This window comes from Rhinatrema bivittatum, chromosome 7, assembly GCF_901001135.1.
Source record: "Rhinatrema bivittatum chromosome 7, aRhiBiv1.1, whole genome shotgun sequence".
NCBI classification, from domain to species: domain Eukaryota; kingdom Metazoa; phylum Chordata; class Amphibia; order Gymnophiona; family Rhinatrematidae; genus Rhinatrema; species Rhinatrema bivittatum.
The window spans coordinates 278,406,566-278,431,218 of NC_042621.1; the positions used below are offsets into that span (position 1 = coordinate 278,406,566).

Here is a 24,653-nt window from a genome sequence, read left to right on the forward strand (position 1 = left end):
CAGTACCAAGTACCCCCAATAAAAAGAAAACTGCTGACACTCTCTTTCGATACAAAGACTGCAGATGTGTTATTTTTCTTTATCTGATAACCAGTATCTTTTTTTTTTTTTACATCTGCAATAAACGCTTTCCAAATCTCTCATATATATAAGCATCTGACTTCTGCACAGACAGCAGACAGCCCTTTGTACAGACTGCTGAGGCTACAGGAATGATTCAAAAACCAGTTGCTTGCAAATCTGAAAAACAAGCAGGGATTTAAATCTAAAAGACAGTCAGATATTTGACATGGGGCACTTTTTGGATTGCTGGGCAAAAAAGTTGAGCGCTACTGGATGACATACTGGCAAGTGCCTTAACTTAATTAACAATTTAAAAAAGCAATGTATATTCCACCTTCTGTGACATTTCAGAGTGGATTAGATTCAGCTACTGCAGGTATTTCTCTAGCTCCTCAGGACTTACAATTTAAGGTGGTCCTTTACATAAGGGTTTCTCCCATTCTACCTATGGGAGAGAATCCATGATAAATCAGGCCCTACGTCTGTACCGGAAGCAATGGAGGGTGACGTGACTTGCTCAAGGTCCCAAAAAGCAGCAGGCAGGATTCGAACCCTGCCTTCCCTGGTTAAACAGCCTTGGCTACTCCTCCACTAGCCATTAATTCACCTCTCAGACCTGAGTGACTAGAGGAGAATCCGTTTCACTGGCCATGTGATGCTCTTCTCCGCAGGCATTACAAAGTTTTGTTTCCACGTACAAATGAAAAGGAGGGTGAAGAAGGTCAAATTAGACTAAGTAGCAAAGAAGAAGCAGCAGCGTGAACAGCAAAAAGTAATGACACAGGGGGAGAAAGTCTGATCAAAGACAAGTGAAGGAGTGAGAACACAGAAGGAGAGCTTTCCCAATCATAAAAGCAAAGCAAAATAAGGACATGTTGAGAGACAGAGAGAGAGAGCGAGAGAAAGAGAAGGAGAGAGAGAGCGCGAGTGGAGGCTTAAAAAAAAAAAGTAAAAGAAAAGAAGAGAGAAGTACCAGGCTTCAAAAGAGAAAAGTGAAAGGCAAAACAGGAAAAAAGGACAGAAGAGCTGAGAGATTACAGGTCGCAGAAGAAAGAGACATGGTGAGGGGCCACAAGGCAGACCCTCTAAGGAAAAGACTGTTCTTAAGAACATAAGAAATTGCCATGCTGGGTCAAGACCAATGGTCCATCAAGCCCAGCATCCTGTTTCCAACAGAGGCCAAACCAGGCCACAAGAACCTGGCAATTACCCAAACACTAAGAAGATCCCATGCTACTGATGCAATTAATAGCAGTGGCTATTCCCTAAGTAAAATTGATTAATAGCCGTTAATGGACTTCTCCTCCAAGAACTTATCCAAACCTTTTTTGAGCCCAGGTACACTAACTGCACTAACCACATCCTCTGGCAACAAATTCCAGAGCTTTATTGTGCGTTGAGTGAAAAAGAATTTTCTATGATTTGTCTTAAATGTGTTACTTGCTAACTTCATGGAATGCCCCCTATTCCTTGAAAGTGTAAATAACCGAGTCACATCTACGCGTTCAAGACCTCTCATGATCTTAAAGACCTCTATCATATCCTCCCTCAGCCGTCTCTTCTCCAAGCTGAAAAGTCCTAACCTCTTCAGCCTTTCCTCATAGGGGAGCTGTTCCATCCCCTTTATTATTTTGGTTGCCCTTCTCTGTACCTTCTCCAGTACAACTATATCTTTTTGAGATGCGGCAACCAGAATTGTACACAGTATTCAAGGTGTGGTCTCACCATGGAGCGATATAGAGGCATTATGACATTTTCTGTTTTGACATTGTCCAAAGTTTGTCATGTTCCTCAAACTGTTTATCCCCACAGTGCCACTGCTCATTTTCCTCTATGGTCGCCATTCTCCACCCGCTGCAGCCCAAACAGGCTTTCTAGTAGTCAACGTGAAAAGTTTCCCCAACGCTCCCGGCAATCTACAAGTCTGCAAATTAAAATGAAGGATTAACAAAACAAGTATTCACTGATCCTGCAGAGATTCCCGGCAAACTTGTCCACGGTAGAGAAGGTTCTCTCTTTTCCTCGGGCTCCTGTGTGTGCAGGAATGAAGCATAACCTTGTCTTCAATTTACTCCTGTTTTCTGGGTTTCCAATTCAATCAGAACTGGGCTCCACTGGGTCACACCACCCACCAGCCTTCATCTGCAACTATCTGGGGGGGTGGGGGTGGGGATGGGTTCCTCTATTGTTTATATCTCCTCTCCCAAGTCATCCCAGCCAATGCAGGGACAGGTCTTCTGCGAGGAGTCCCAAAACACAACCCACTTCAGAACCCAACTGACATGGACCAACGTCTGCCCACTAGGTGTGACCACCGGGCAATATTTGAGACTAACCCCCATCATGGGCTGTGAGCCCGGCCTCTTCTCTGTAGCATCCCCACATCTCTGGCTGACAAGAGCAGCAGTCCTGGCCCAAGCATCAAACCCCAGTCCTTCGCCTGGCGGTGCACAGCCATTGCCACTGAGCCGGATCAAACGGACTTCATTCTCAAGCCGGAGCAGCTCTGGTCCAAGACCCCAGTTTCTCTAATCCCTTGCTAGCGTTCTCCTGAACACTTGCACTGTGCCAAAGACAGTTTCAAGACCTCAAAGGATATCATGCAGAGGAAGTATATTTGGCTGGGCTTGGAAGTTCTTGTTTTTAGCTTCTTTCGATCACCTTGAATTCTTCCCTTTCTACCTACATCACATGGGCTCCTTCAGCAGGCAGAGGCTGCCGTAACAGTCGCAGCTGTCTTTCCTCCCTCACTCCCTCTGCAGCAGGTCTAACCCCTGCCAGCACACCCCCAACTGCTAGAATCTCATCTCAGCATTCAACATCTTTTTTATTTATTTCAATATTTATCCCATCCTTCCAAGAACACTTGGGGTGGGCGACACTAAAAAAATAAAAACAGTCAACATCTAACGAAACATAGTAACAGTAATGACGGCAGATGGTCCCTCCAGTCTGCCCAGCAATTTGCTTATGGTAGTAATTCCCACTCCATGCAGGTTGCCCCATGTGTTCTGTTAAGGGTAGTATCTGCCGTTCTGTGCGGTTGACCTCCAAGCTCTCTGTTAAGGGCTGTAACTGCTGCTTTGTAATGTTACCCCATGCAGAAATGTTACACCATCCCTTTCTTTAAGTCTTTAGGGATCCGCAGTGTTTGTCCCATGCCCTTTTGAATTCGTTAACATCTTATCTTCACCACTTCTCCTGGGAGAGCATTCCAGGTATCCACCACCCTCTCCGTAAAGAAATATTTCCTAATATGGCTTCTGAGTCTTCCACCTGGAGTTTCATATCATAAACCTTAGTTCTACTGATTCCTTTCCAGCAGAAAAGGTTTGAAGTTTGTGCATCATTAAGATACAGACCTTCGGATACCTGACAGATATCTCCCCTGCCCCTCCTCTCATCCAGGGTGTACATATTCAGATCCTTCAGCCTCTCCTCCTAGGTCTTCTGAATCAGACAACACAGCATTTTGGTCGCCTTCTTCTGGACCGTTTCAGTCCTGCCTCTATCCTTTTTGAGATGCGGTCTCCAGAACTGAACACAGTACTCCACGTGAAGCATTGCTAAGGATCTGTACCAGGGCGTCTTGTCACACTGCTTTGCCACCTTCAGATCACCAGCACAATCACCTCAAGGTCCCTCTCCTGCTCTGTGCACAATAGTCATTTGGCCCCCATCACACACAGCTCTTTTCGATTTCCGCACTCCACCGAAAAGGATGAATACATTTTTGCCAGAAATTTTTCTAGGTCCCGAATCGGAAAGAATCAACTTTTGGGATAACTGCCTTGCAATGTCAATTTATTAAGAATTAAAGTTGCAGTTCTGTGATAATATCCGGCAAACACTGATGCTATATAATCTAGCCAATCATTTATTTTCCATTCAGGTGATGGACATTCTTGGCTTACTTTGCACAAATCAGATGAAGAGAGTTTAAACTTTAGAAAACTTATTAGAAACGCACCAGGTTAATCCAAGGTATCACTTGTAACTGGTTTGCTGACCATTTTTTTTGTTTGTATGGAGGTGAAAAAGAAAAATCAAGCCATCTCACTCAGAAAGAATATCATTTCACATGACATGCAACGCATCACTGATGAGGACACGTGGATTGTTCCAGAACTCTTAAGCGTCTCCCCCTCACTGCAAACCCCCCACCACCCAAACACACAGCATAAATTCTATGTTTCCTTACAGTATGTGGATGCCACCACTTCTCGCTGCTCTCTGAAGACTCTGACGTGCCCCCGGACTCGGATAACATCACCAATTTCCGCTTTGACACTCCGGCATTCCAGGTCCTTGAGTTTCTTCAACTCTTCAACAAGATTCAGTCCACCTACTGGATTCTGGTGAGACGCTGCTCTTACAAAAAAAAAAAAACCATTAAAGGCGGCTTTAAAGAAACATTCAGGAAAGCAGAACCACAAGAGGAGTCTGGAGGAGAGGGCTTGCAAAACACTGATGTTAAGCAACGAAGAATATGGTTTCCTGAAAATCATGCAAATTGCCCAAAGGGTCATTTAAAACCAAAATACAAAATAATTCAATAGGATGACAAGCATATACAAAAGAAGAACTGAGAGCTGGTGCTGGAGCCAGCTGCTCTCAAGAGAACCGGGCAGTTAGCTGAGCCTTGGAAATGAAGCTTCACTTAATGACGAGTTTCCAAAGCTACAGTCATTCATTTATTAGAGAGAGTCCTGCATGAATCTGGAAAAAGCCCAAGGGCCTGATTCTCTCCCATTTTGTCTATAAAGGAAATAAAGGAAAGCTTAGTGAATCAGGCCCTAAGAGAAAATGTTTTCTCTTGCATTACACACTGTGGGAACAGGCACACTTAGCTGGAGTCAGCAGAGAAAGCCACATGACTGCTGCGTTCAACAGGCAGCAATGTGATCGGCAAGAGAATGCAGTGACAAACATAAGAACGTTTGGACAGGCTGTGCCCCGGGGATGAAGTTTTAAAGTGACACTCAGCACGCCTGCCGAGCTTCCTGAAATGATAATATGCACACAGCCCCGGATGACGATGGTTGCTGCTCTGACCGGAATCAGACAGGAGTGGGCAGGCGGAAAAACCCTGGTAGTTGCAAATAGAAGCTTATAGCTCAGGAGCCAGCTCCGAATCAGCTGGAAACCAGAAGGAACAGAAGAAATCTGCTGGGCCAATTACTGTACTCCCCATAGAAAGATACTGAAATAGCTAAAACGTGTGTGTGCGTGTGTGTTTTACTCCCAGTTTATCCCTTATACGCTTAGAAATAACCGCAAGGACCAGAATGATAGCCCAGCGGATGGGGTATGTCATAAATAACAGTCGGGAACAGGATCTACTGGGCTATAAGATCAGGAGTGAATGAAGCTAACCAGGCCTGAAGAAAATTGCCCAGTACTTTGACCACCCTTTTCACTCAGACTGTAGTTCTCCACAGACTGGGAGATGCCCAGTCCTTCAGGGTTGGCTGGGCTTGGCAATATGGTCTCTGCGTGCACCAGAGTGGCACAGAAGGCAATTCTTGCAGGAGGCACCCTGTCAGCTCTTGGGACAATGAGAGTCCACCAGAATCACCTGAGCACACAGTCTTGTTGGGAGGGGGGGGGGGGGGGGGAGATTTAAGGCCGGATTTTCAAAGGCCTGCACGTGTAAAACCTGGGGTTTACGTGCACGTTTTCAGACAGGCCCGGCCACACGCAAAAAACCCCGGTACGCGCACAAATACTGGGCCGGGACATAGCCACTGGATCGCTGTCCCGATGAAGTGGGCGCTGGCAGACGCACATAAATTTCTTCTGCTGCCAAGGAGCAGTAAGCAAAAAAATAAAAACATTAGGGGAAGATAAGGTAGGGGTTAGGGGTCAGGGTGGAGAGGGGAAAGGGAAGGAAGGTTAGGTGGGGGGGTATGGAACTCGGGGAGGCCTGATTGCATCGCCGCGTGCGCTCTTACAAAACTCGGCCCCCCTGCACCCACCGCCTGCACATGCATTGGCGGCCCACGGATTTTATAACATGCGCTCGCCGGCGCACGCATCTACCCCTTAATGTAATTTGAATAATGTACGGCTACTTCCAATTCAAGGTCTGAGGTGTCAAGTCAGGCACAGGGCTGATGGCCAGGAATAAGACTGCCTGCTCCCCTGTGCTTCGCAGAGATGCTTATAAACAGAACCAGAAGTATTAGAATGCTTTGCTTCTTCTAATTTACAGTCTGGGTTTGAATAATGAGACTTTTTAAAAGCTGAGCCTCACTATTTAAAAAGGAAGGGAAGCTTATGTTGTCATTCCTACAGGAAAGGTGCTTGCATTCAGATGTAAAAAGATCCAGATGGGGCAAACAGAGAACCCAGTCCAAAGCAAGCCCACATACCTCAGCTTTGTAACTGCAACAATACCATCAATTAGAACAGCCTCCTTTCTAAATTCCACATTCTAATTAGCAAAAGCACAGTAGGATGGGGGGAAAAAAAAAACCTGTATTACCCTACCTAAGGGAGCTGTTTCCATTTCTTCCAGGTCCTTCCAGCAAATGCAGTTAATAACAGCTGTGCTGTCGTCCACTGAAAGACAAGCAGCAGAGAATAGGGAATGAAACCAAAGCAACCTCAGCTGTTTTATCTTGTCAAGAACCCGAGGAATCATTTCATTTCTGAATAGCTGGGAATGCAAAAGCATAAGCAGCTGAAAAAAAGTGCATCCGTCATTCTTCTTTAGGGGTGTGGTATGGGGGGGCGGGTGCACAGTAGAAATACAATAACTGCCCAGGTGATTAGAGTATTTATTCAACAGACACCCAAGGAACCTCTAGACCAGAGCTTTCCAAACTGTGTGTCGGGACACGTTAGTGTGTCGCCTGCAGTGTGCAGGTGTGTTGCGCAAGCCCGGTCAACTCCAATGCGAGTTTGGGCTTTTTTTTTTCTAGAGATTCACTTTTTTTTTTTCAGATTATGGGTTGCTTATTATTGGGTGATTTTTGCTGTCAATTGCGTTTTTTTGGGGGGCTTGGTGGGTGGAACGAGCCCAGCCATCCTTGCATTGGCTGCTGCTGCCGATGAGGCCTGGCCATGAGGAGTACTGACTGCAAGCAGCAGTGTCTGGTGATCATGGAAGGGAGTGAAGCACTTAACTGGCAACAATCAAAAAGACGAGGTACATGAGTGTGGGGGCCAGACATGTGCTGGGGGGAGAGAGATGAGTGAGTGGGGGGCAAACGTGCTGGGGGGACAGACATGTGCTTGAGGGGGAGAGATATGAGTGTGTGGGGGCCAGACATGTGCTGGGAGGAGGAGAGAGATGAGTGTGTGGGGGACAGACAATTTGTTTTATTATTGTTTCTCATAAATTATAACAATAACATGAATCTTGGAATATATATTTTTAATATAAATTTAAGGTTTTCATGAGATAGGTTGTGTCGTGAAACATTTTATTTATGTATATATTTAAGGAAACATACATAAATTGTCGAAATATGTTTCGTTCGTTTAACCTTTAACCTCTGGTTTACTAGTAGACTGAATTACCGTGTCGTGAAATTATGTTTGTCTAAAAAGTGTGTCACCAACATGAAAAGTTTGGAAAGCTCTGCTCTAGACCATTAGGGATAAACACAGTTACTCTGGATTTTGTCCTGCCGCATGCAGGGATCCCGCGCTCCTGCTTTCTCTAAAACAGCAAGACTATAAGTCCTTAAAGCAAGAGGCCAGGCTCAGCCTCTCCCTCATCTGAGCAGCTAAGAAGCAGAACCCCCCAGGAGGAAGTGAGCCAAGGGCAGCAGGCGTCAGACGGACTGAAGGGCGGGGCAGTCTGGCAAGCTCAGGAGCAGGAAGAGGAAAACCTGGAAGTGTCTGAAGGTAAAAAGGCAGGAGAGCTGAGCAGGCCAGAATCGGACTGGACTGCTACTGCTTTCACCGTGGAAGGCGGAGCTGACAAGCTCTCCATCTGCTTCCTGCCTACCATGGGTGGCTGCGCTCAGAAGCCTGGTATCTAATTCTCAGACCTCCTACCATCCCCCGCCCTGGTGCTGAAGGGACAAAAAACAAATTTGGTTTAAGAACTATTTCCAAAACTGAATCCCAAAGCACAGAGGACTTTTAAATCCCAATAAAAAAAAAAACAAACACATGCATCTGTGCTGAAGGAGCACAGGGGAAAGATTAAACTACCAAGCGCTAAAGTACCTTGGTATGCAAAACTGTAAAGTTAGAAGACATTACCTCATGCATGTAGTAGTGGGAAGAAGCAAAAGTTTTAAAACTAAAAATAACATGGGAAGGATGCAGAGAAACCGAGGCCTGAAATTAGACAGGAAATGGAAGGGGGCGAGGTTACAGAAAGCGCCCGCACTAAATATATTTTCCCTAAATACACATCCGAGCCTGCTACGTATTCGCTGCACCGCTCTGAAAATAAGAAAAACTGCAACGGGAAACCTCAGCCTTCAGAAGCAGAACCAGCAGCCACGTGCTAACAGCCCCGGGGACGACATGGAAGAAAAGCAGGGGCCGAGGACGCAAACCACGTGCTCCTCGGACACCTGCCGGCTCGTTCCAGGACGCTGGTGCGAGAGGTGCCCGCGTGTGTGGAACCGAAGTTGGCGGGATGGGAGGAGGCCGCAGGCTCAGACGAACCCTTTTCACAGTAAGGCGGCGGCCACCACCTCACTCGCCATTATAATCTGTAGGGAGGGCTCTGTTCATCCCCCTGCCCTAGGCTAGACACAAGTTCATGCAACAACCGCCAAGGCACTGCTTGTTAGAAGGTGCAAGGAAAAGAAAAAGAAGCACAAAAAAAAAAAAAAAAAAGTTTCTTACCTCCATAATTATAAAAATTCTCTCTCTCTTTTTTATGAACCACCGTACCTAAAACATCCACCTGCTTTATTGGATGTCCTTTGTAGAAAAACACACCTGTGAAACAAAATAGTTTCAGTTCAGTACACAGAAACCCTACTTTTGCTACACCAAGGAGTCAGAATTGCTTTAATGATGCTGGGTACGAAGAGGCAACGTTGGGCGGCTAGAGAGGGCGCCGCGGTAAAATCACAGCGTTTCACTGCAGTGCTCAGCCACACCTCTGTTTGGGGCGAGAGTACAAATCATTACAATACGTATGAGCAGCTCGGCTGAGCCTACGGGTCTCTGAGACAATACACATCCTGCTTTCCATTGCTACTGACAGTCTCCTACAAAATAGGATTCTTCCCAGAGCCCGTCTCAAGGTCGGCTAGAATTACAGCTCCTAAGCACAAGCAGCTGCTCTGCAATTGATTTCATCTTAAAGATTAATCATCATTGGTCTGAGAATGTCAAACGTAAAATATATAATAGCACAGAGAGGCATTTTAGAAAAGGTTTCGGCAACTCTCTTACTCCTCTGGACTCCTCTCAACTTGGATTTTTTTTTTTTTTTTTTAAGAGAGATTTTCAGCATTTTACAACAAGTCCTGGAGTTCCAGATGCCTTTGTGTGCCGCCCTGGCCCGTTTCAGTTTTGATGACAGAGATGGAAAAACTGCCAGGAGGTTGAGACCTTTAATGGCCCTCTCAATAAGGATGGCACCACCACAGACTTCAGCAGCAGCACTGGCTGACCCATCCCGCTACCCAATTCTTGAGTTAATCAGGCAGACTGCAAGGTCAGCTTCTTTATTCAAGTCACCTGGGCAGATTTCTTCTGGAGGAAAGCAGCTAAGCTCCTTTACCCCTCTCTCTTCTTCCCTCCCTGGTGTTTGCCATGCATGGGTGAACACCAAACAGATGTTTTGGCCAAGGAAGGCGCTGGGCAATAAAATTAAAGTTAAATGCGGTACCAAGGAGAACAGTCAGCCTTGCCTCACCCATCCAGCTGGAAAGGCTGACCTAATCCCCAGCAGGGTAAAGCTCCGACACACAGTGCAATAAACCATCCACTTTCAATATAACACTTTAATGCCAGCATGCAAATGAAACAACACAGGAGTGGCACCAAAGGTTGTTAACCGGATGAGGAGCTGCAACAAAATCAGAGCACACTGGCCAACTAAACCCATTCTACTGAAGGTAACGTGAGCAGAGGGCTACCACAGCATCTGGTTCTAAACCTTGATTAGTGACCTCATGGAAGGATAAATACAGCCAGTTATAGGTGGCAGAAAAGTCTCCACAGGGAGGAGTGAAAAATAAATAAAAAGGTACTTAAAAGAAACTATAAAACGGTCTCAGGGCTTGGAATCTGGGATTCAATGCGAGAGTAAAATTGTATATCTGGGGTGCAAAAAAACCCATTAGTCAAGAACTGGAACTTACCAGACAGGAGAGAGCCCTGGGAGCTAGAAGGAATCGCCCAGTTACCTTCAGATTGCCAGTCGATAAAGCGATGGGGAAAAACTCACAGTGTGCGCTAATATACTGTATAAAGAGGAGGGTTCACAAGCAAGACCCCCCCACCCGGCGTAATGTGTGCAGTTCTGAAGGTCACATCTTTGCAAGGACATCCACAAGAGGAAGACTGCATAAAAGAGGGCAACACAAATGCTACACAGAGAGTGTTACTGACGATACTGGCTAACTTCATGCCAAAAACCCTGTATTTAAATCTATAAAAGGCAGGCAGTGAAAGCCTGCCAGAAAATAAAAATATCGACTAGCGAGCAAAAATATCAAAAGAAAAGCTGCAGAAGGCAATGATGGAAATTAAAGATCATTAATTGGATAATTCATAAAAACACAAGTATCTAAGTGATGGCATCTTAAACAGCTGAGAGATGATGCAGAACGAGGATGAGGCTATCTGGACAGGAGCCCCAGAATAGCCAGAGTAACTGGAAGTAGTAAGGGGTGAAAGCCAGGGATGCAACACAGGAGGACAAGCAGTGTAAGAAAGGCCAGGAAGGAGAATGATGAGGAAAGGCAGGAAAGAGATCAGTAGATTGATGAATTGGTGGTTGAGCTTCTGGCTTATGTAGAGTTGAATATATATGCTGGGGTCCAAGAGAGGGAAAGACTACCTAAGTTAAAGTTGGACATCCCAAGGATAAAGCAAAATAAGTAAGATCAACAAGACCATAACTTGGATAAAGGGTCCATCTTTCGATATCATGAAATAAACGGGATACAATATTGTGCAGCAAAAATTATTACTCAAGAGTTCTACCAACAAGAACACAAGACCAGAAAAAAAGGAGAATGATTACTCCTCCTCCTCATTGGAAAAAATGTATAGAAGAAAAAATTAATTCACTGTGTGCAGAGGAGTCACTGATAAAGGAGAACCTCATAGGATCAAGGACACCAAAAATGATGAGAGCAATCCAAACAACGATCTTAAACTCATATACTCCAATAATAAATTGAAAATAGCTGCAGAAGCACAAAACCATGAAGAAACAGAATTGAGAGATAATAAAAATCAAATATTTAGAAAAAACCCAAAGCAGTTTAACAGGGAACTATGGAAAGAAGATTAGGGCTGTTAAAAAAACAACCAACCAAAGATGAAACGGAAAAGATTTTGAGAAATTTATGAGGATTCTATAGAGCCCAACAGAGAAGCAGACAGAATACCCGACATACAGGACATGGAAAGGGTAAACATCAAACTATGAAATGGTCTGAAGTAACAAAAAAAAGCTTGAAACTAGGCTAAAATGGAAGGTCCCTGGCTCTGATGGAGTGTCCAACTTTTGGCTTAAACATTCAACTTCTCTTCGAGACCTGGCAAACCTCAAAAATCAATTGATCAGACAGCCAGAACTAACGCCACAATGGTTAATAACAAGAAGAACACATCTCCTTTCAAAGGAAGACCTAACTCCCCAAAAACTACTGACCAATAAATTCCACAAGCTGTTCAGTGCAATAGATGGAGAAAGAAAATCCTGCACAATCCCACCGATACTAACATCATGATGGAAGAACAGAAGGGCAATAAAGGAGGAGCATATTGAAGCAAAGAACAGCTGATGCTGAATTAAGCCATCATGGCCAGCTGTAAGAAAAAAAATTGAAACTGCAGTATAGCATTGACTGACTATAAAAAAAACAAAACCACCTTTTGATAGCATCCCACTCTCTTGGATAATAACTTGCCTTGAAATGTACAGAGTGAACTCTGGATTGATCGGGTAACCTCACGCTCACTATGAAAGTGTGGCAGATTACACACCACCTGACATGAAGATGCACAATTTGTCATTCCTAACATCAAAATCCAGTAAGGAATATTTCAGGAAGATTGCCTGACACTAAATCCACTGAGCACTCTGGTTAATTCCTTTAGTTATGGATTTGATTTTAATCCTAGAGATACTAATGGCCCACAGATAAAATCTCATCGATTTATAGATGACTTGAAACCTTACAGTTCCTGTGATGGTCATTTAGAAGAATAACTGAGTAATGAAGGACTTCTCAGATGATATCGTGATGACATTTGGCCTTGACAAAAGTACTAAGGTGACTTTCCTGAAAGGATACTAAGCAAAACTGAAAACAACTCTCTGACTAAAGAATGTAATATAATGGAACTTAAGCAGGAAGGTGTTTATAAATATCTGGGAGTAGAAGAAGGTGTAACAATCCAGTACAAATCACTGAGAGACAAGATAAATAAAGAGTATTGCAGGAGATCAAAACTAATATTAAAAAGTGCTTTAACAGCATGGAATAAGATACAAAGAACGGATCAGTTTACAATCTATACACTCTCATGTAGTTTTGGAACGGCAGACTAGCCCAATAAAGATCTTGAAAAACTGGATGTAAGAACAAGAAAACTCCTCCATGCCCATAAAGTAATCTATAAGAACCAGTGTATGCTGAAATTGTACATCTCCAGACTGAAGGCAACATGGGTCTTATAGAGATAGTTTAAGCATACAGAGCTGCTGCCATAGGATTCCAGGCATGTTTAACAGCATCAACAGACCCATATACTCAAAAGGTGCTGACGTACAAAACATAAACCTTTTGTTCAGATGTAAACAGATATGATGTGCCCTCTAATGTCGATATAAAAAAAGCTGTTAAATAAATAGACAAACAAGAAAAATTGTTTTCAATTCTTAAACTTTGACAGGTTTTATGACAAATAGAAGGAATGATTGAGAATCCACCAGCACACGAGGAGAAAGAAGCAATTTGCAAAACAAGAGAAAAAAAAACCTTTTTAAAGAAATTAGGCCAGCAAACAACAAAAAACAATTAGCAAAAATAAAAATGTAATGGGAAATACAAAGTTAATTCAGAAACCCTATGTAGATCAACATGTGGACACAGGAATGGCTAAGGAGAGATTAATTTAAACCTAAATATGAGATTTTGATAATTGTAGCACAGGACAGTGGACTATGGATAAGATGCTTCACAGTCAGCATAAAAAAATGGTAAAACAGACACATGCAGATTGTGCAAAACAAGACTGGAAACAGTTACACATCTCATTGCTGGGTGTGACGCGCTGATATCAGAAGGCCTGAACACAGAGGCCCAGCAAAGTAGCATGACTCATCCAATGGAAACTGTGTAAACACTGTACCAGAAGGTACTGGGATCACACCCTTAACAGAATTGCAGAGAACGAAGAAGTTATGATCACCTGGGACCGATAAAAACTAGATTCTAGAAAACCAGACACTGCAGCATAGGAGAAAACACACAAGAACGCCATTGTTGAAAGACGCATCAGTATGACAAGAGAGAAGATCCTCAGATACTTAGGCATGCAATCAGAAACCAAGGAAATGTGGCAGAAAGATTCAGAAGTAGTTCTAATTGAACTTGGTGCCACTGGCCTGATGAAGAAGACATTTTAAGCTCACCTTGCTTTTTTTTATTTAACACTTTTCTATACCGACCTTCATGAATAAATTCAAATCGGTTTACATGTAACAAGGGTTAGAACTAAATCAACCATTTAACAAGAGGCAAAAGTTACATATAACAAGGAGGTATAATGCCAGCCTATGAACTCCAGGAGGCTCTCTTTGGCACAATGCAAGTACCAAGAAGAGCATTACCAGTAAATCTGGGAGATTTTAATCATATCCAACATGCCCTGGTTTTCAAGTGATATTCATTCCCGTCAAGGTATGCGCAAAACTAACCCATTTGGAAACACTACCCCCAAGGGTGTTAAACACAAAATAGACTCTTTAGAAGAAAGAAAAAAAAAGAGGGGGATATAATGATATAATAGAAATCTGTGAATACGTGGCAGGCTTTGCACGAAAGAAGTAGTTCACAGACACAGGGCCAGGATATGACATTGAAAGGAGGGAGAGAAACGTCAGGAACTATTTCTTTTCTGAGAGAGTTGCGGATGCCTGGATTTGCCTATCTGCAGAGGGAGTAGCAACCAAAACAATGGCAGGAGTCAAACACTCTTGGAACAGATGCAGAGAGAAGGGACATAGGCCAGAGGGGGGAGAAGAGAGGTCAAGCAGAGCCTACAGGGTCAGAATAGGCAGGAACAGCTGGGTAGACTTTAGTGAGCCAAAAAGGCCCCTCATTTGCCAACAGCTAGGTTACCACGATTAACATTTATTACACCAACATTAGCATTATCCAAAGACAGAGCACATGAGCTTTCAAGAACAGATAACGCAAAAAAAATGTTTCTTTGGATTAAGCATCTTTTTTCACAGGACATCTAAAGGACATAAAAAATGAATTTATATCATCATCATCTTTGGAAAATTCTTAGGCAGAGCTAGTAAAACGGTATCTGTACCAGTTTTCTCCACAACCAATATTGCTTCGGGAATGCTGCTCCAGTGTGGCACTAACAATGACAGATACTATGTCCTGCTTGAGATTAAACTTATTCAAACAGAAGTGTTATACGGTTAAATGTAATCTTAGTGATACTTTCTTTTCCTTGAATCCTAGTAGACCAGTCTTTACTCATGGGATTCCCCCCTCTACAGCTGCTGGAGACAGAAAATACAAACCTTTTCCTTTGTGACACTACATCCAGTTTCATGGGGTGTGTGGCCTTAGGCAGCTGCCAGAAACTTTCTGTCAGAGCAAGAAAGGGAGGACTAGCCTACACAGATCTGAGGTAATCAGGGAAAAACAGAAACCAACAATGTACTAGTGTGTGAGAGATATTTTATCAGATATATCTTTTTTCCCCCTTATCATTCGCTTTCCTCTTTTTTTTTAATTTTTTTTTACGAAAAGGAGGGCTGGAGTTTTGAAACTTCTGTCCCACTCAAGGGGATAGGAAAAGAACAGAGAGGTAGAGGAGATAGTGTATAGCTTCTGCGTTATGCTAGGATCTGGCAGCATCGTATTCCTAGATGGGTTTTGGACTGGTCTAGCAGGACTTAAGGAAGGTGAAATGTAATCTCACCTGAAAATTTCCTTTCCTTATCTTCCTGTTAGACCAGTCCTTAATCATGGGAAGTAACCAAGCTGCTATTCCTTCAGGCAGGAGGAAGAAAGTGCTGCTCTAAGGATGTTTGCTCAGTACGTCCAGTCTGTAATGTTTAGGAAAGAAATGCAGGAAGGACCAGATGGCCACCCGATAGATGTCCTCTGTGGCCAATGATGAAAACTCTGCCCATGATCCTGCCTGTGCTCTGGTGGACTGTGCCTGGAGCATAGGTGGCATTCATTAACCTCTGAGTAGATAAGCTGAGGTAATCGCTTCTTTGATCCATCTGACTATTGTCAGCTCAGATGCTGCTTCTCTCTTCCACGGGCCTCTGTGCAGTATGAATATCCTATCAGTATTCCAGAAGATGCTTATGACTTCTAGTTACCTTGAGAGCACCCTCCAGAGGTCCAATAAGTAAGACTTTGAGTTTTTATTTTGTAACTTGTCCTTAGAAGCATTAAGGGAGGGATACCACCTGATTCAAATGAAATGAGGACATCACTTTGGGCAAGAAGGAATGGACCAGTCAGAAGGAGACCAAGTCCAGTTTAAAGACCATGTAGGGGTCCCTGCAAGACAAGGCTTGTATCTCAGATATGTCTAGTCAAACAGATGGCCACCAAAAAGGCCATCTTTGAGGAGAGATCTTTTAGAGGTGCTTGTTTTATTGGTTTGGGGGGGTGGGGGGGGGGGGGGCACATTAGTGCCCTATGAACCAAATGAAAGTCCCATTGTGGGACCACTGGTCTGAAGAGGGGCCTAATACACTTAACCCCTTTAAGAAAATGGATCATGTCCAGGTGTGTGCCTAGCTGTAAGCTCTTGAATTAACCCTCTGTAGCAGGATGCTACTTACACCTTCAAAGAGCTAAGCGTTAACCCTTTGTCTAGCCCTTTCTGGATAAAATCCAAAATGTAGGAAATGTCTGTTTTCCAGGGAGACATCATATGAACGTGGCAAAAATTCTCAGGTACTAGATGTGGATATAACCTAGGGAAGTAAATGTTTTCTGCACTTTCAGCATGGTCACAAATTTTGGGTGCTTTTTGAGACCGGAAACCTTATATGTGAGATATTAGTTTAGCCATCTTCTTGGGACTGACAGTAACCAGCCCCTCTACTGTATTGAAGAGTCCCTAAAAATTCCAGGGACCGGGTAGGATACAGTAATTGCTCTTCACATAGTTTATCACTCATCTAAAAGTTTCCATGACCTATAGCATTGTACTTAAGGCTAGTTGGCTTTCCTGAAAAGATCTGATTCTGATAAGCTAGTTATCTAGTCAGAGGTGCACCAATATGCCCTGTCGGTGCACCTATGACACCACCATCATTGCCATCACCTTGGTGAAGGTTCTTGGGGCAGTTGTCAGCCAGAATGGCAGGGCTTGGAATTGAAAATGTTTGTCCAGGATACAGATACAAAGCAGCCTTTGATAGGAATCCTATATTAGGATGTGAAAATAAACCTCCATTAGATCAAGGGATGCTAGGAATTCTCCCTTCCTTACGACATATGAAAGTGTGGTACCTTGAGACACCCATTGACCCTTTTGAGGCCTAGAACAAGAAAGAAGGAACCATCCCTTCTTGGACCACAAAGTAGATTATGTATCCCACCCCTGTTCCACTGTGAGAACTAGGGTTATACCTTGGAGATCCTGTAGTCTTGCCAATGTGGCTATTACTGCCTCCTTCTTAGCCGGAGATGAACAAGAGGAGGCCAAACAGTGCTGGGGGACCAGGATTATCGATTCTAGGTGTACCCTCTTTGAATAATGACTAAGACCCACTGGTCTGTCGTGATCCAGGTCCATTCTGTGTACGATTGCTGCAGGCATCCATCTATCGGAACTACCATGGAAGGGACCCTCTGAATATCATTGAGATGGATGACCGGAGCCTGCAGCTGTGGAAGAGTCTCTCTTGGCTTTTCTTGCCCCTTGAAAAGAATGTGATTTAACCTTACTGCCTTGTTGAGGCATATATTGCTTGTTTTGAATTTTTGGAAATCTCTGAAACATTGGTGACATGGACCTCAAGTGGCTGATTAAGGCTTGTCTTCAGGGAGCCTTTAAAATCCGGATCTCCCAAGTCTTTGACCAGTTTCTCCAATTCCTCTCAAAACAGCAGGCCTCCTTTGAAGGGCAGGCCTTGGATATGGCATCTGCAGAGCCAAAGCAGCCTTCTGGCTGCTGCACCTGATACCACCACTCAGGATGCCATCCTAATAAAGTCATACAAGAAAGGCCATGCCAGACTCTATCCTTGTATCTTCGAACTCTGGGCGTTGAATCAAGGACACTACTGCCAAAGCTACGTAGCCTCTGCAATAGCGGTTTGTAGGGATCTCACTTTATGGAAAAGGCTTTCTTCAACCTAACCTCAATCTGTCTACCCTGGAGGTCCCTTAAAGTTGTCCTGCCTTCGACTGGAATATGTAGGTAACTGCTGAAACTAGGGCATCCACCCTAGGAATCCTGAGTAGACTGTTTCTTTCTTCTAGAGGTAGGGGATAGATCATATTCAAAGGTCTGTCTCCCTTCAATTCTCTTTGATGGAGGGATCATTCAGTTAATACCATGCTCTTCAGAGCTGAGTGTAAAAGGAAGGCTTTTGGGGGCTTCTGGATTCCTCGTAGGATTGGGTCCCCCTTTGTATCTTAAATTTTAAGGGTGACCATCACATTAGTAATTAGTACTGATGGCTCTTCTCTGTGAAACAATCGTACTACTGTTGATTCTCCCTCCACCAAGAAACACTCCCCCTCCTCTGCAGAGCCCACACGGAGAGAGTGATCCATGTCTTCCACTGAAATGGAAGCCTCCAGGGAATCCTGTGCAGAGAATCCAAAGATTTTGATGGTGGCTCTAAGCCACTTTAGGGGGTTCTCGGCAATCAGTGACATAAGAAGGCCCAGGTTGGGGTGGTGCTAGCTCCCTCCTTGTCTTTTGCATAGCGCAAAAGGCCTGGTGCACGAGTAGCACAAATTCTGGAGAAAATGCCCCCCACTAGTTCCAGAGGAAACCCTCACTATGGGACTTGGACTGAATCTATCAGGGAGTGGGCCTTACTGCCCTGCTTTCCTATCAAGGATGAATCAGAAGGAGGGCCTGAAAGAATACGAACCTGAGGCATAAGAAGGCTTTCTGACTCAGAATTGCCTGACCCTGGGGCTGCTTCTAAAGTTGTTCCTAGAGTTGGCCCTACTAAATTTCCATGTTCCTCCCAGGCGGAGCAAAGGGGGAAGCAGCAGCCACCTCTTCCTGCACACCTGGCTCCTTGTCACAATCACAAATAGGACAGAGGGCGCCAGTTCTTGTGGGGAGTCTTTTTGTGCTGCAGACTGTGCACCTACAGCCTCCGCTCATGGCTGAAGTGGCTACCCTTTTCTCTTAAATCCTCTTCTTTTTTTTCTTTTTCAAAAAAAACCAAACCCACCACCGAGCGGGAGGCCTGCCGGCCACAGGAGATTCAAACTCCCACATAAAAGAGTTAATGCAGCTCTTTCCGATGCTGTCCCATGCATTCAAACAAAATTTCAGCACTCGCTGCTTATTAGCTATCCCAGGTGGGGAAAAAACCAAATTGTACTCACTAACTCTGGGAAGGCTGAGAAGTTGTACTGAAGCCAGGAAACGCAGGACTTAACCCTTACACTCCTCTGCCTCTTTTTTTTTTTTTTTTTGCAGCTTTATGCCTCCAGGCAAAGGGAGCAAAGAGGAAGAGAGGTAAAGTAGAAAATGGAGGGGGTGGGGGGGGGGTGGGTGAGGGATTCAGCTCCTACCCTGCTCTGTGTTTCCCTTTTTGTTGTTGCTCCCCTCAAAGAATGGGCGGTACAAAAGAACCCTAAGGATACAGGGAACAGAGGGAAACTCAACCAGAAGAAGATAACAAAAAAAGAAGAGAGCTCTTTTTCCCTTCTGGGAGCAGGCTTCCAGCTGAGGTAAACAGTCTGCAGGGACTGTTGCCCCAGGATCCAGCAGGCTCAACCAGGCCGAGGACTAACCAGAACCCTGGGAGCAGATTTAGACGCTTGTCCTCACTGGTCCACAGCTGCTGGATACAGAGACTACTGGCAACTGCCTAAGGCTACACCCTCCTTAGAGATGGACGCTACAGTAAACGTGTGCCTTCCGTCTCCAGCAGCTGTGGAGGGGGAAATCCCATGAGTAAGGACTGGTCTAGCAGAAAGAGAAGGAATTATTATTATTATGTTAGATACAATTTTGAAGAAAAAAGGATTTTCAATTGAATACTAGTTCTATCATTACCATTCTTAAACTGTTCATACTTTAAAAAAAACAAAAACCTTGAGCACAATGCCTGATTTAGATGCAGAAGACAGCTGCTCCTTTCTAACTGGCAATTTGTTCTCTACAAACATAGTACTGGGTTTTAAAAATTCAATTACACATTAAAGAAAGCACATTTTTTACAAGCCGTTTATAATCACCAAAATACACACTTGGAACCTGCCTGGATTCCTTCATTTCTAGGATGTCTTTAATGTACATTTTCGCAAACGCCAAGAAGCCCGGATCCCAGCCCCATAACAGCGAAGGCGTTTCCTCCTCAAGGTCTGATGGATCAGATTGCATGCAGACGCTCAGCTCGTTTGGTTATCTGTACTTGTAGAACAAAAACAAATACAGAAAGTTTTTTTTATTTGCATTGGTAACGTGAAACCAAACCTCACTCCAGCATCAGACCAGATGGAAGGAGCATACCAGATTTAATTCACTGTCAAACACTGACAATCAATTCTTCAACTTCTGAGCCATCTCTACAACAAACAAGGGCATCTTGATTACTCTTAAATTTGTACAGATTTTCCTAGTTTTCCTTTTAGACATACATTTTATTGACTAACCAGAACAGAACACATATGAGATAATACAGGACAATAAAGAAACAATTCTTTGCATATAATAAACCAACAGAAAGGGACCTTCTTGCTAACTTTTTTGTTTGAAAAAGCCAAAACAAGAGCAGAGATGCCAGCACAGACATGAGAAGACTGAATCAATGTTTTTAAAATACGAAAGAATAAATCTGACATCACAACAAAGTAAGAGAGAGTCATAATGAAGATCCAGAAAAGTCATGTGTAGCTCCCAGGCATTAGACCAGATATAACGCTCCTACAATCGTTGAGTCTATTTTGTGTAACTTGTATGCTTGACGGTAGCTCATCGAAGAAAATATGGAAAATCGGATGGCACATTAACACACACCACAACAAACTATATTCAAAGCGATGGTTCAACAAGGACACCAAGTCCATCATAGGAGAGCTATTACAGATTGTTTTAGGAATATTAATGTATGTGAACACTAATCAATAGAGGCTGCAATTTTGGAAACTGCATCTGCTTTAAACACTGGTGTCCAGTTTCTACATTTTTTTTGATCCAGCAATTTTCTCCTGCACTTTTCTACTTTCAGCCCAGTCAAAACCAAGGCCAGGATCTTGTGCTATGATCTTTCATTGGCAACTCCCTTCCCCTCCCCCAGACCTCCACATACCTAGTTTGGTCATTGCAGTGCCACTCCTTGTCTGGGTCCGTGCATTGCAGCTCCTTTCGAACCCCCACAATCACGGGCCCTAACTCCAGCCACGAAGTGTCACCCTTAAGCAATGACCATGACTCCCTCTGTTTCTCTGGGGGCTGTGGCCTCCTCCGCAGCACCTCCAGGCACGGCCAATCTGGGGAACAGAAGACCCAACTCGCGGATCAAACCGGAACCTTTTGCATGGCAGTGCACAGCAATTACCGCCTGAGCTACTGGACTGGCCCCTTTTCCCTATTTTTAAATGGGTCACTGAAACAGTGGGGGGACTTGGCTTCTGATGTCACTGCAGGCATAAAAGTCCCACAGCGACATCGCTGCACCTCCATGCACAGAGATGCCTTCCTGCAGCGCCATCGGAAGCCAAGTTCCTAATGTTGCAGTACTATTGGTACTTTGCTAAAAATCATTTAAAAAAAATAGTCTGATTCTTAAAGCAGGCACATTTCAAAATCACAGCCCCCATTTCCTCCCCCCCATAGTTATTACACTGCTCTTTACAAAACAGTTTTAACAAAAGAAAAAAAGGAAAGAAGAGATAGCATGGCCCTCACCCTTGAAACACGCTTCTCTCTATGCTCTGGGATATGAAACCACAAAGCAAGAAGGGAGGCGATCTATAAAGGCCGTAATGGTTTCAACAAAGAAGATAGATGCCGGATGTCCTTAAAAGTGTTTATTATAGTGGAGACCTGTAAAATTGCCCGACTCAGGCTGAGTTTCGCCACTCCACAAGTGGCTGCTTCAGGGGCTATGATAAAATAACAAATATATATATATATATATATATATACACACACACCAAAACATACATAAATCAATATCATACATAACCTAAATAAAAACAGACAAAAATTATAACTAAAAAAATAATATAAAAATCAATAAATACTGATCAAGAGCAAATGGTCCCAAATAATTGATCAAGAGCATATAAAGATTATGAGAAGCCTGAAAGCAAAGTTTAAAAAAACCTTTAAAAAACATACAGTGGGGGGGGTAGTGTAAAATAGCTATATACGTGATGATGTCGAACAAAAAAATGTATCTTAAATGCACACCCTTAAAAATCATATAAAAATAAAAAACTTGATAAGACCCATATTGAACCAAAAAACAAACACTAGAGAATATTAAATGGAGCTCTTTTTCTCTTTTTAAGTTACGTATGATATTGATTTATTTATATATTTATGTATTTATTTAATTCTTTTCTATACCGACATTCATGACACAAGTCCTATCATATCGGTTTACATCGAACCAGAGTAAAATTACATTAAAATTTATAGCAATATGTATAAGAAGCAGGAACAGTATAATGCTGCGTGAGACATAGCAGATTTGAGGGTGGAACCAGGGTAGAGATAAAAGATACTGTGTGCATAAATATATATATATGTATTAATATTTATGTTATTTTATCATAGCCCCTGAGGCAGCCACTTGTGGAGTGGCGAAACTCAGCCTGAGTCGGGCAATTTTACACGTCTCCACTGTAATAAACACTTTTAAGGGCATCCGGCATCTATCTTCTGGGATATGAAACACCACAAGAAGCCAACTCTAGTACTGCCGATGCTTCGAGTTCCAAGAACAATTTAAGTGTGCGCAGTTCTCTTCTCTCTCTCTCTCTCCTCTGGGACATTCTCCAGTGGGGGGGGGAAAGACTCTTTCTAGAGCCTCACGCAGGACATTTCTCCACCATCCATCAGGGATCGCCACTGCTGCAGTGAATACTATCCACACCTTATCTTGTATTTCACAACAGAGATTAAAAACTAAACCAGTTCTGCAGAGCCAAGCTCAAGACATCAAGCCCAAGCTGAAAGTTATGTAAAGGACTGGCAGAGCAACATTTTCCAGCACCGTGCCAAAGACCAGGAGGTGAGGGTGTAGCAAGATCACTGCCTATGCACACAGAATTTGCTTACAGATTTAATGCTTAGCTGTTTGATAAGAAAGCACCTAGCAGTTCTCCTGAATGAGCAAACACAACCTTGCCTTCCCACGTGAGAAATTATTATACGAGCCCTCATTTATACTGATCTCAAAGAGCAACAAGGCTAGAGGATCACATCTGCTGTTTTCCAGCAGCTGGGAAACTTGCTGTATTTATAGACCGCCCTCTACCCAGGAGAAGATTATCTGTTTCCATTATTATGGAAAGACCTAACAAACAGAATACCTCTTGAAGGTATTTGCTCTTTGCTAATTAATTCAGTGAAATGACTCCATACATCAGACCATGTGGGGACATCAAATACTTTTTTTTGCCGTGGTGACTGATCTCCTGCCAGAGCACTGCCGAGGCTATGTTCCCTTCAGTTTCTTCAAAGACTTAAATCGGATAGTTACGTTTTCTCACACTTTCCTGCTCCGGTTTGTCCAGATATAAAGTGGAGTCTTAGCAGGTCATGATACCTTTTAAAGGACCTTCTATTTCACCTGTGTGGTCTTGAAAGCTCAGATACTACAACAACCTTTTTGTCGGGCCTTTAAAATGTAATACAACCTACTAAGGCTCCGGTTTTCTGGACGGAACACGCAGCTAACTAGAGCTCCACCACATAAATACAACCTGAAGGATACCAAGGTGAAGAATGGATTGCATTATTCCATCTTAAAAATCTCTCCCCCCAATTCACAACCTCAACTGCAATCAGAAACGTGACTATACAGGGCAGACTAGCAGTGCACTGGCAGCTCTGGGTGCTACCGTGCATGAGGACCTGCGTTTGAGTCTCAAGACAGACCAGGGCTGGAGATAACACCACAGACCCAGCATTCACAAGCTTTGGGAGTAGGACACATCCCTCCCTCCCCGGTCATCCTTCAACATCTAGCAGCCTAGCTCAGCTGACACGGTGGTCCGTGATCCTGGCTGATGATCACTGTTGCAATGACTGGGCAAGTGAATTGGAAGAGAGATAATAAAATAAAACTAGTGGAAAAAGTCCCTAGGTAGTTTTGAATGAAGGCTCATAGTGGATCTGACTGAGCTGGAAGACCAAATAAGTGTTTTCAGAGAAGATGAGGGCAGTGGCAGAGACCCAGCACTCAATGTGCTCCCTGTTAAAGAAAACAGCATTGGGGTTCTCTTTACCTGGGTAGTAATGTATTTTAAGTGCCTGAGGCTGGACAGTCAAATATCCCAGAATTTCTTTCTTTGTCTGTAACCATTTTAAAATGTGCATGGTCAGTCACTAGCCTAAATATGACCCCACCCAGGCGTTACTAGAGATATTCTATCCCCCTTTTGATGGCCACTCCTTCTCTGGAATGGCTAGGTATGCCACCTGGCTCCATGCTATAAGGTAGGGGGGCTCAAACCAGTCCCGCGGAGCCCCCCCAGTCGGGTTTTCAGGACATCCTTAATGAATATGCATGCGATTTGCATGCACTACCTCCTTAGAATGCTAAATATTTCTCATGCATATTCATTAGGGATATCCTGAAAACCCGACGGGGTGGGGGGTGCGCTCGGAGGACCAGTTTGAACACCCCTGCTATAAGGAACAGGTTAATTCAGTCCCTGAATTACCCTACTTGCCAGCAGGTAGTAAGGTAAAACCAGGACTGGAGTAGCCTGTTCTGTAAGACTGGAGCCAGTGGTAACCCTAAGCATGCATAATTAGTCTCTCGGGGGTAC

General features: G+C 43.7%; 1 protein-coding gene across 16 annotated transcripts in view; it reads right to left on the reverse strand.

The window, feature by feature from the left end:
* Positions 1 to 24,653, reverse strand: part of STN1 (STN1 subunit of CST complex) — a 72,190-nt gene that overhangs the window by 32,313 nt on the left and 15,224 nt on the right. For 9 of the 16 annotated variants that reach the window (XM_029610326.1, XM_029610318.1, XM_029610312.1 and 6 more), the window contains 4 exons: positions 19,896 to 20,053; positions 8,881 to 8,976; positions 6,556 to 6,627; positions 4,265 to 4,429 (listed from right to left, as the gene is read on the reverse strand). In XM_029610326.1, the coding sequence (XP_029466186.1) occupies positions 4,265 to 4,429; positions 6,556 to 6,627; positions 8,881 to 8,976; positions 19,896 to 20,028 (466 nt within the window). In that variant the 5' untranslated portion in view covers positions 20,029 to 20,053. Of the gene's footprint in view, positions 1 to 4,264; positions 4,430 to 6,555; positions 6,628 to 8,880; positions 8,977 to 19,895; positions 20,059 to 20,956; positions 21,138 to 24,653 lie in introns of all 16 variants that reach the window. The other 7 variants (XM_029610320.1, XM_029610319.1, XM_029610322.1 and 4 more) reach the window with 3 other exon arrangements.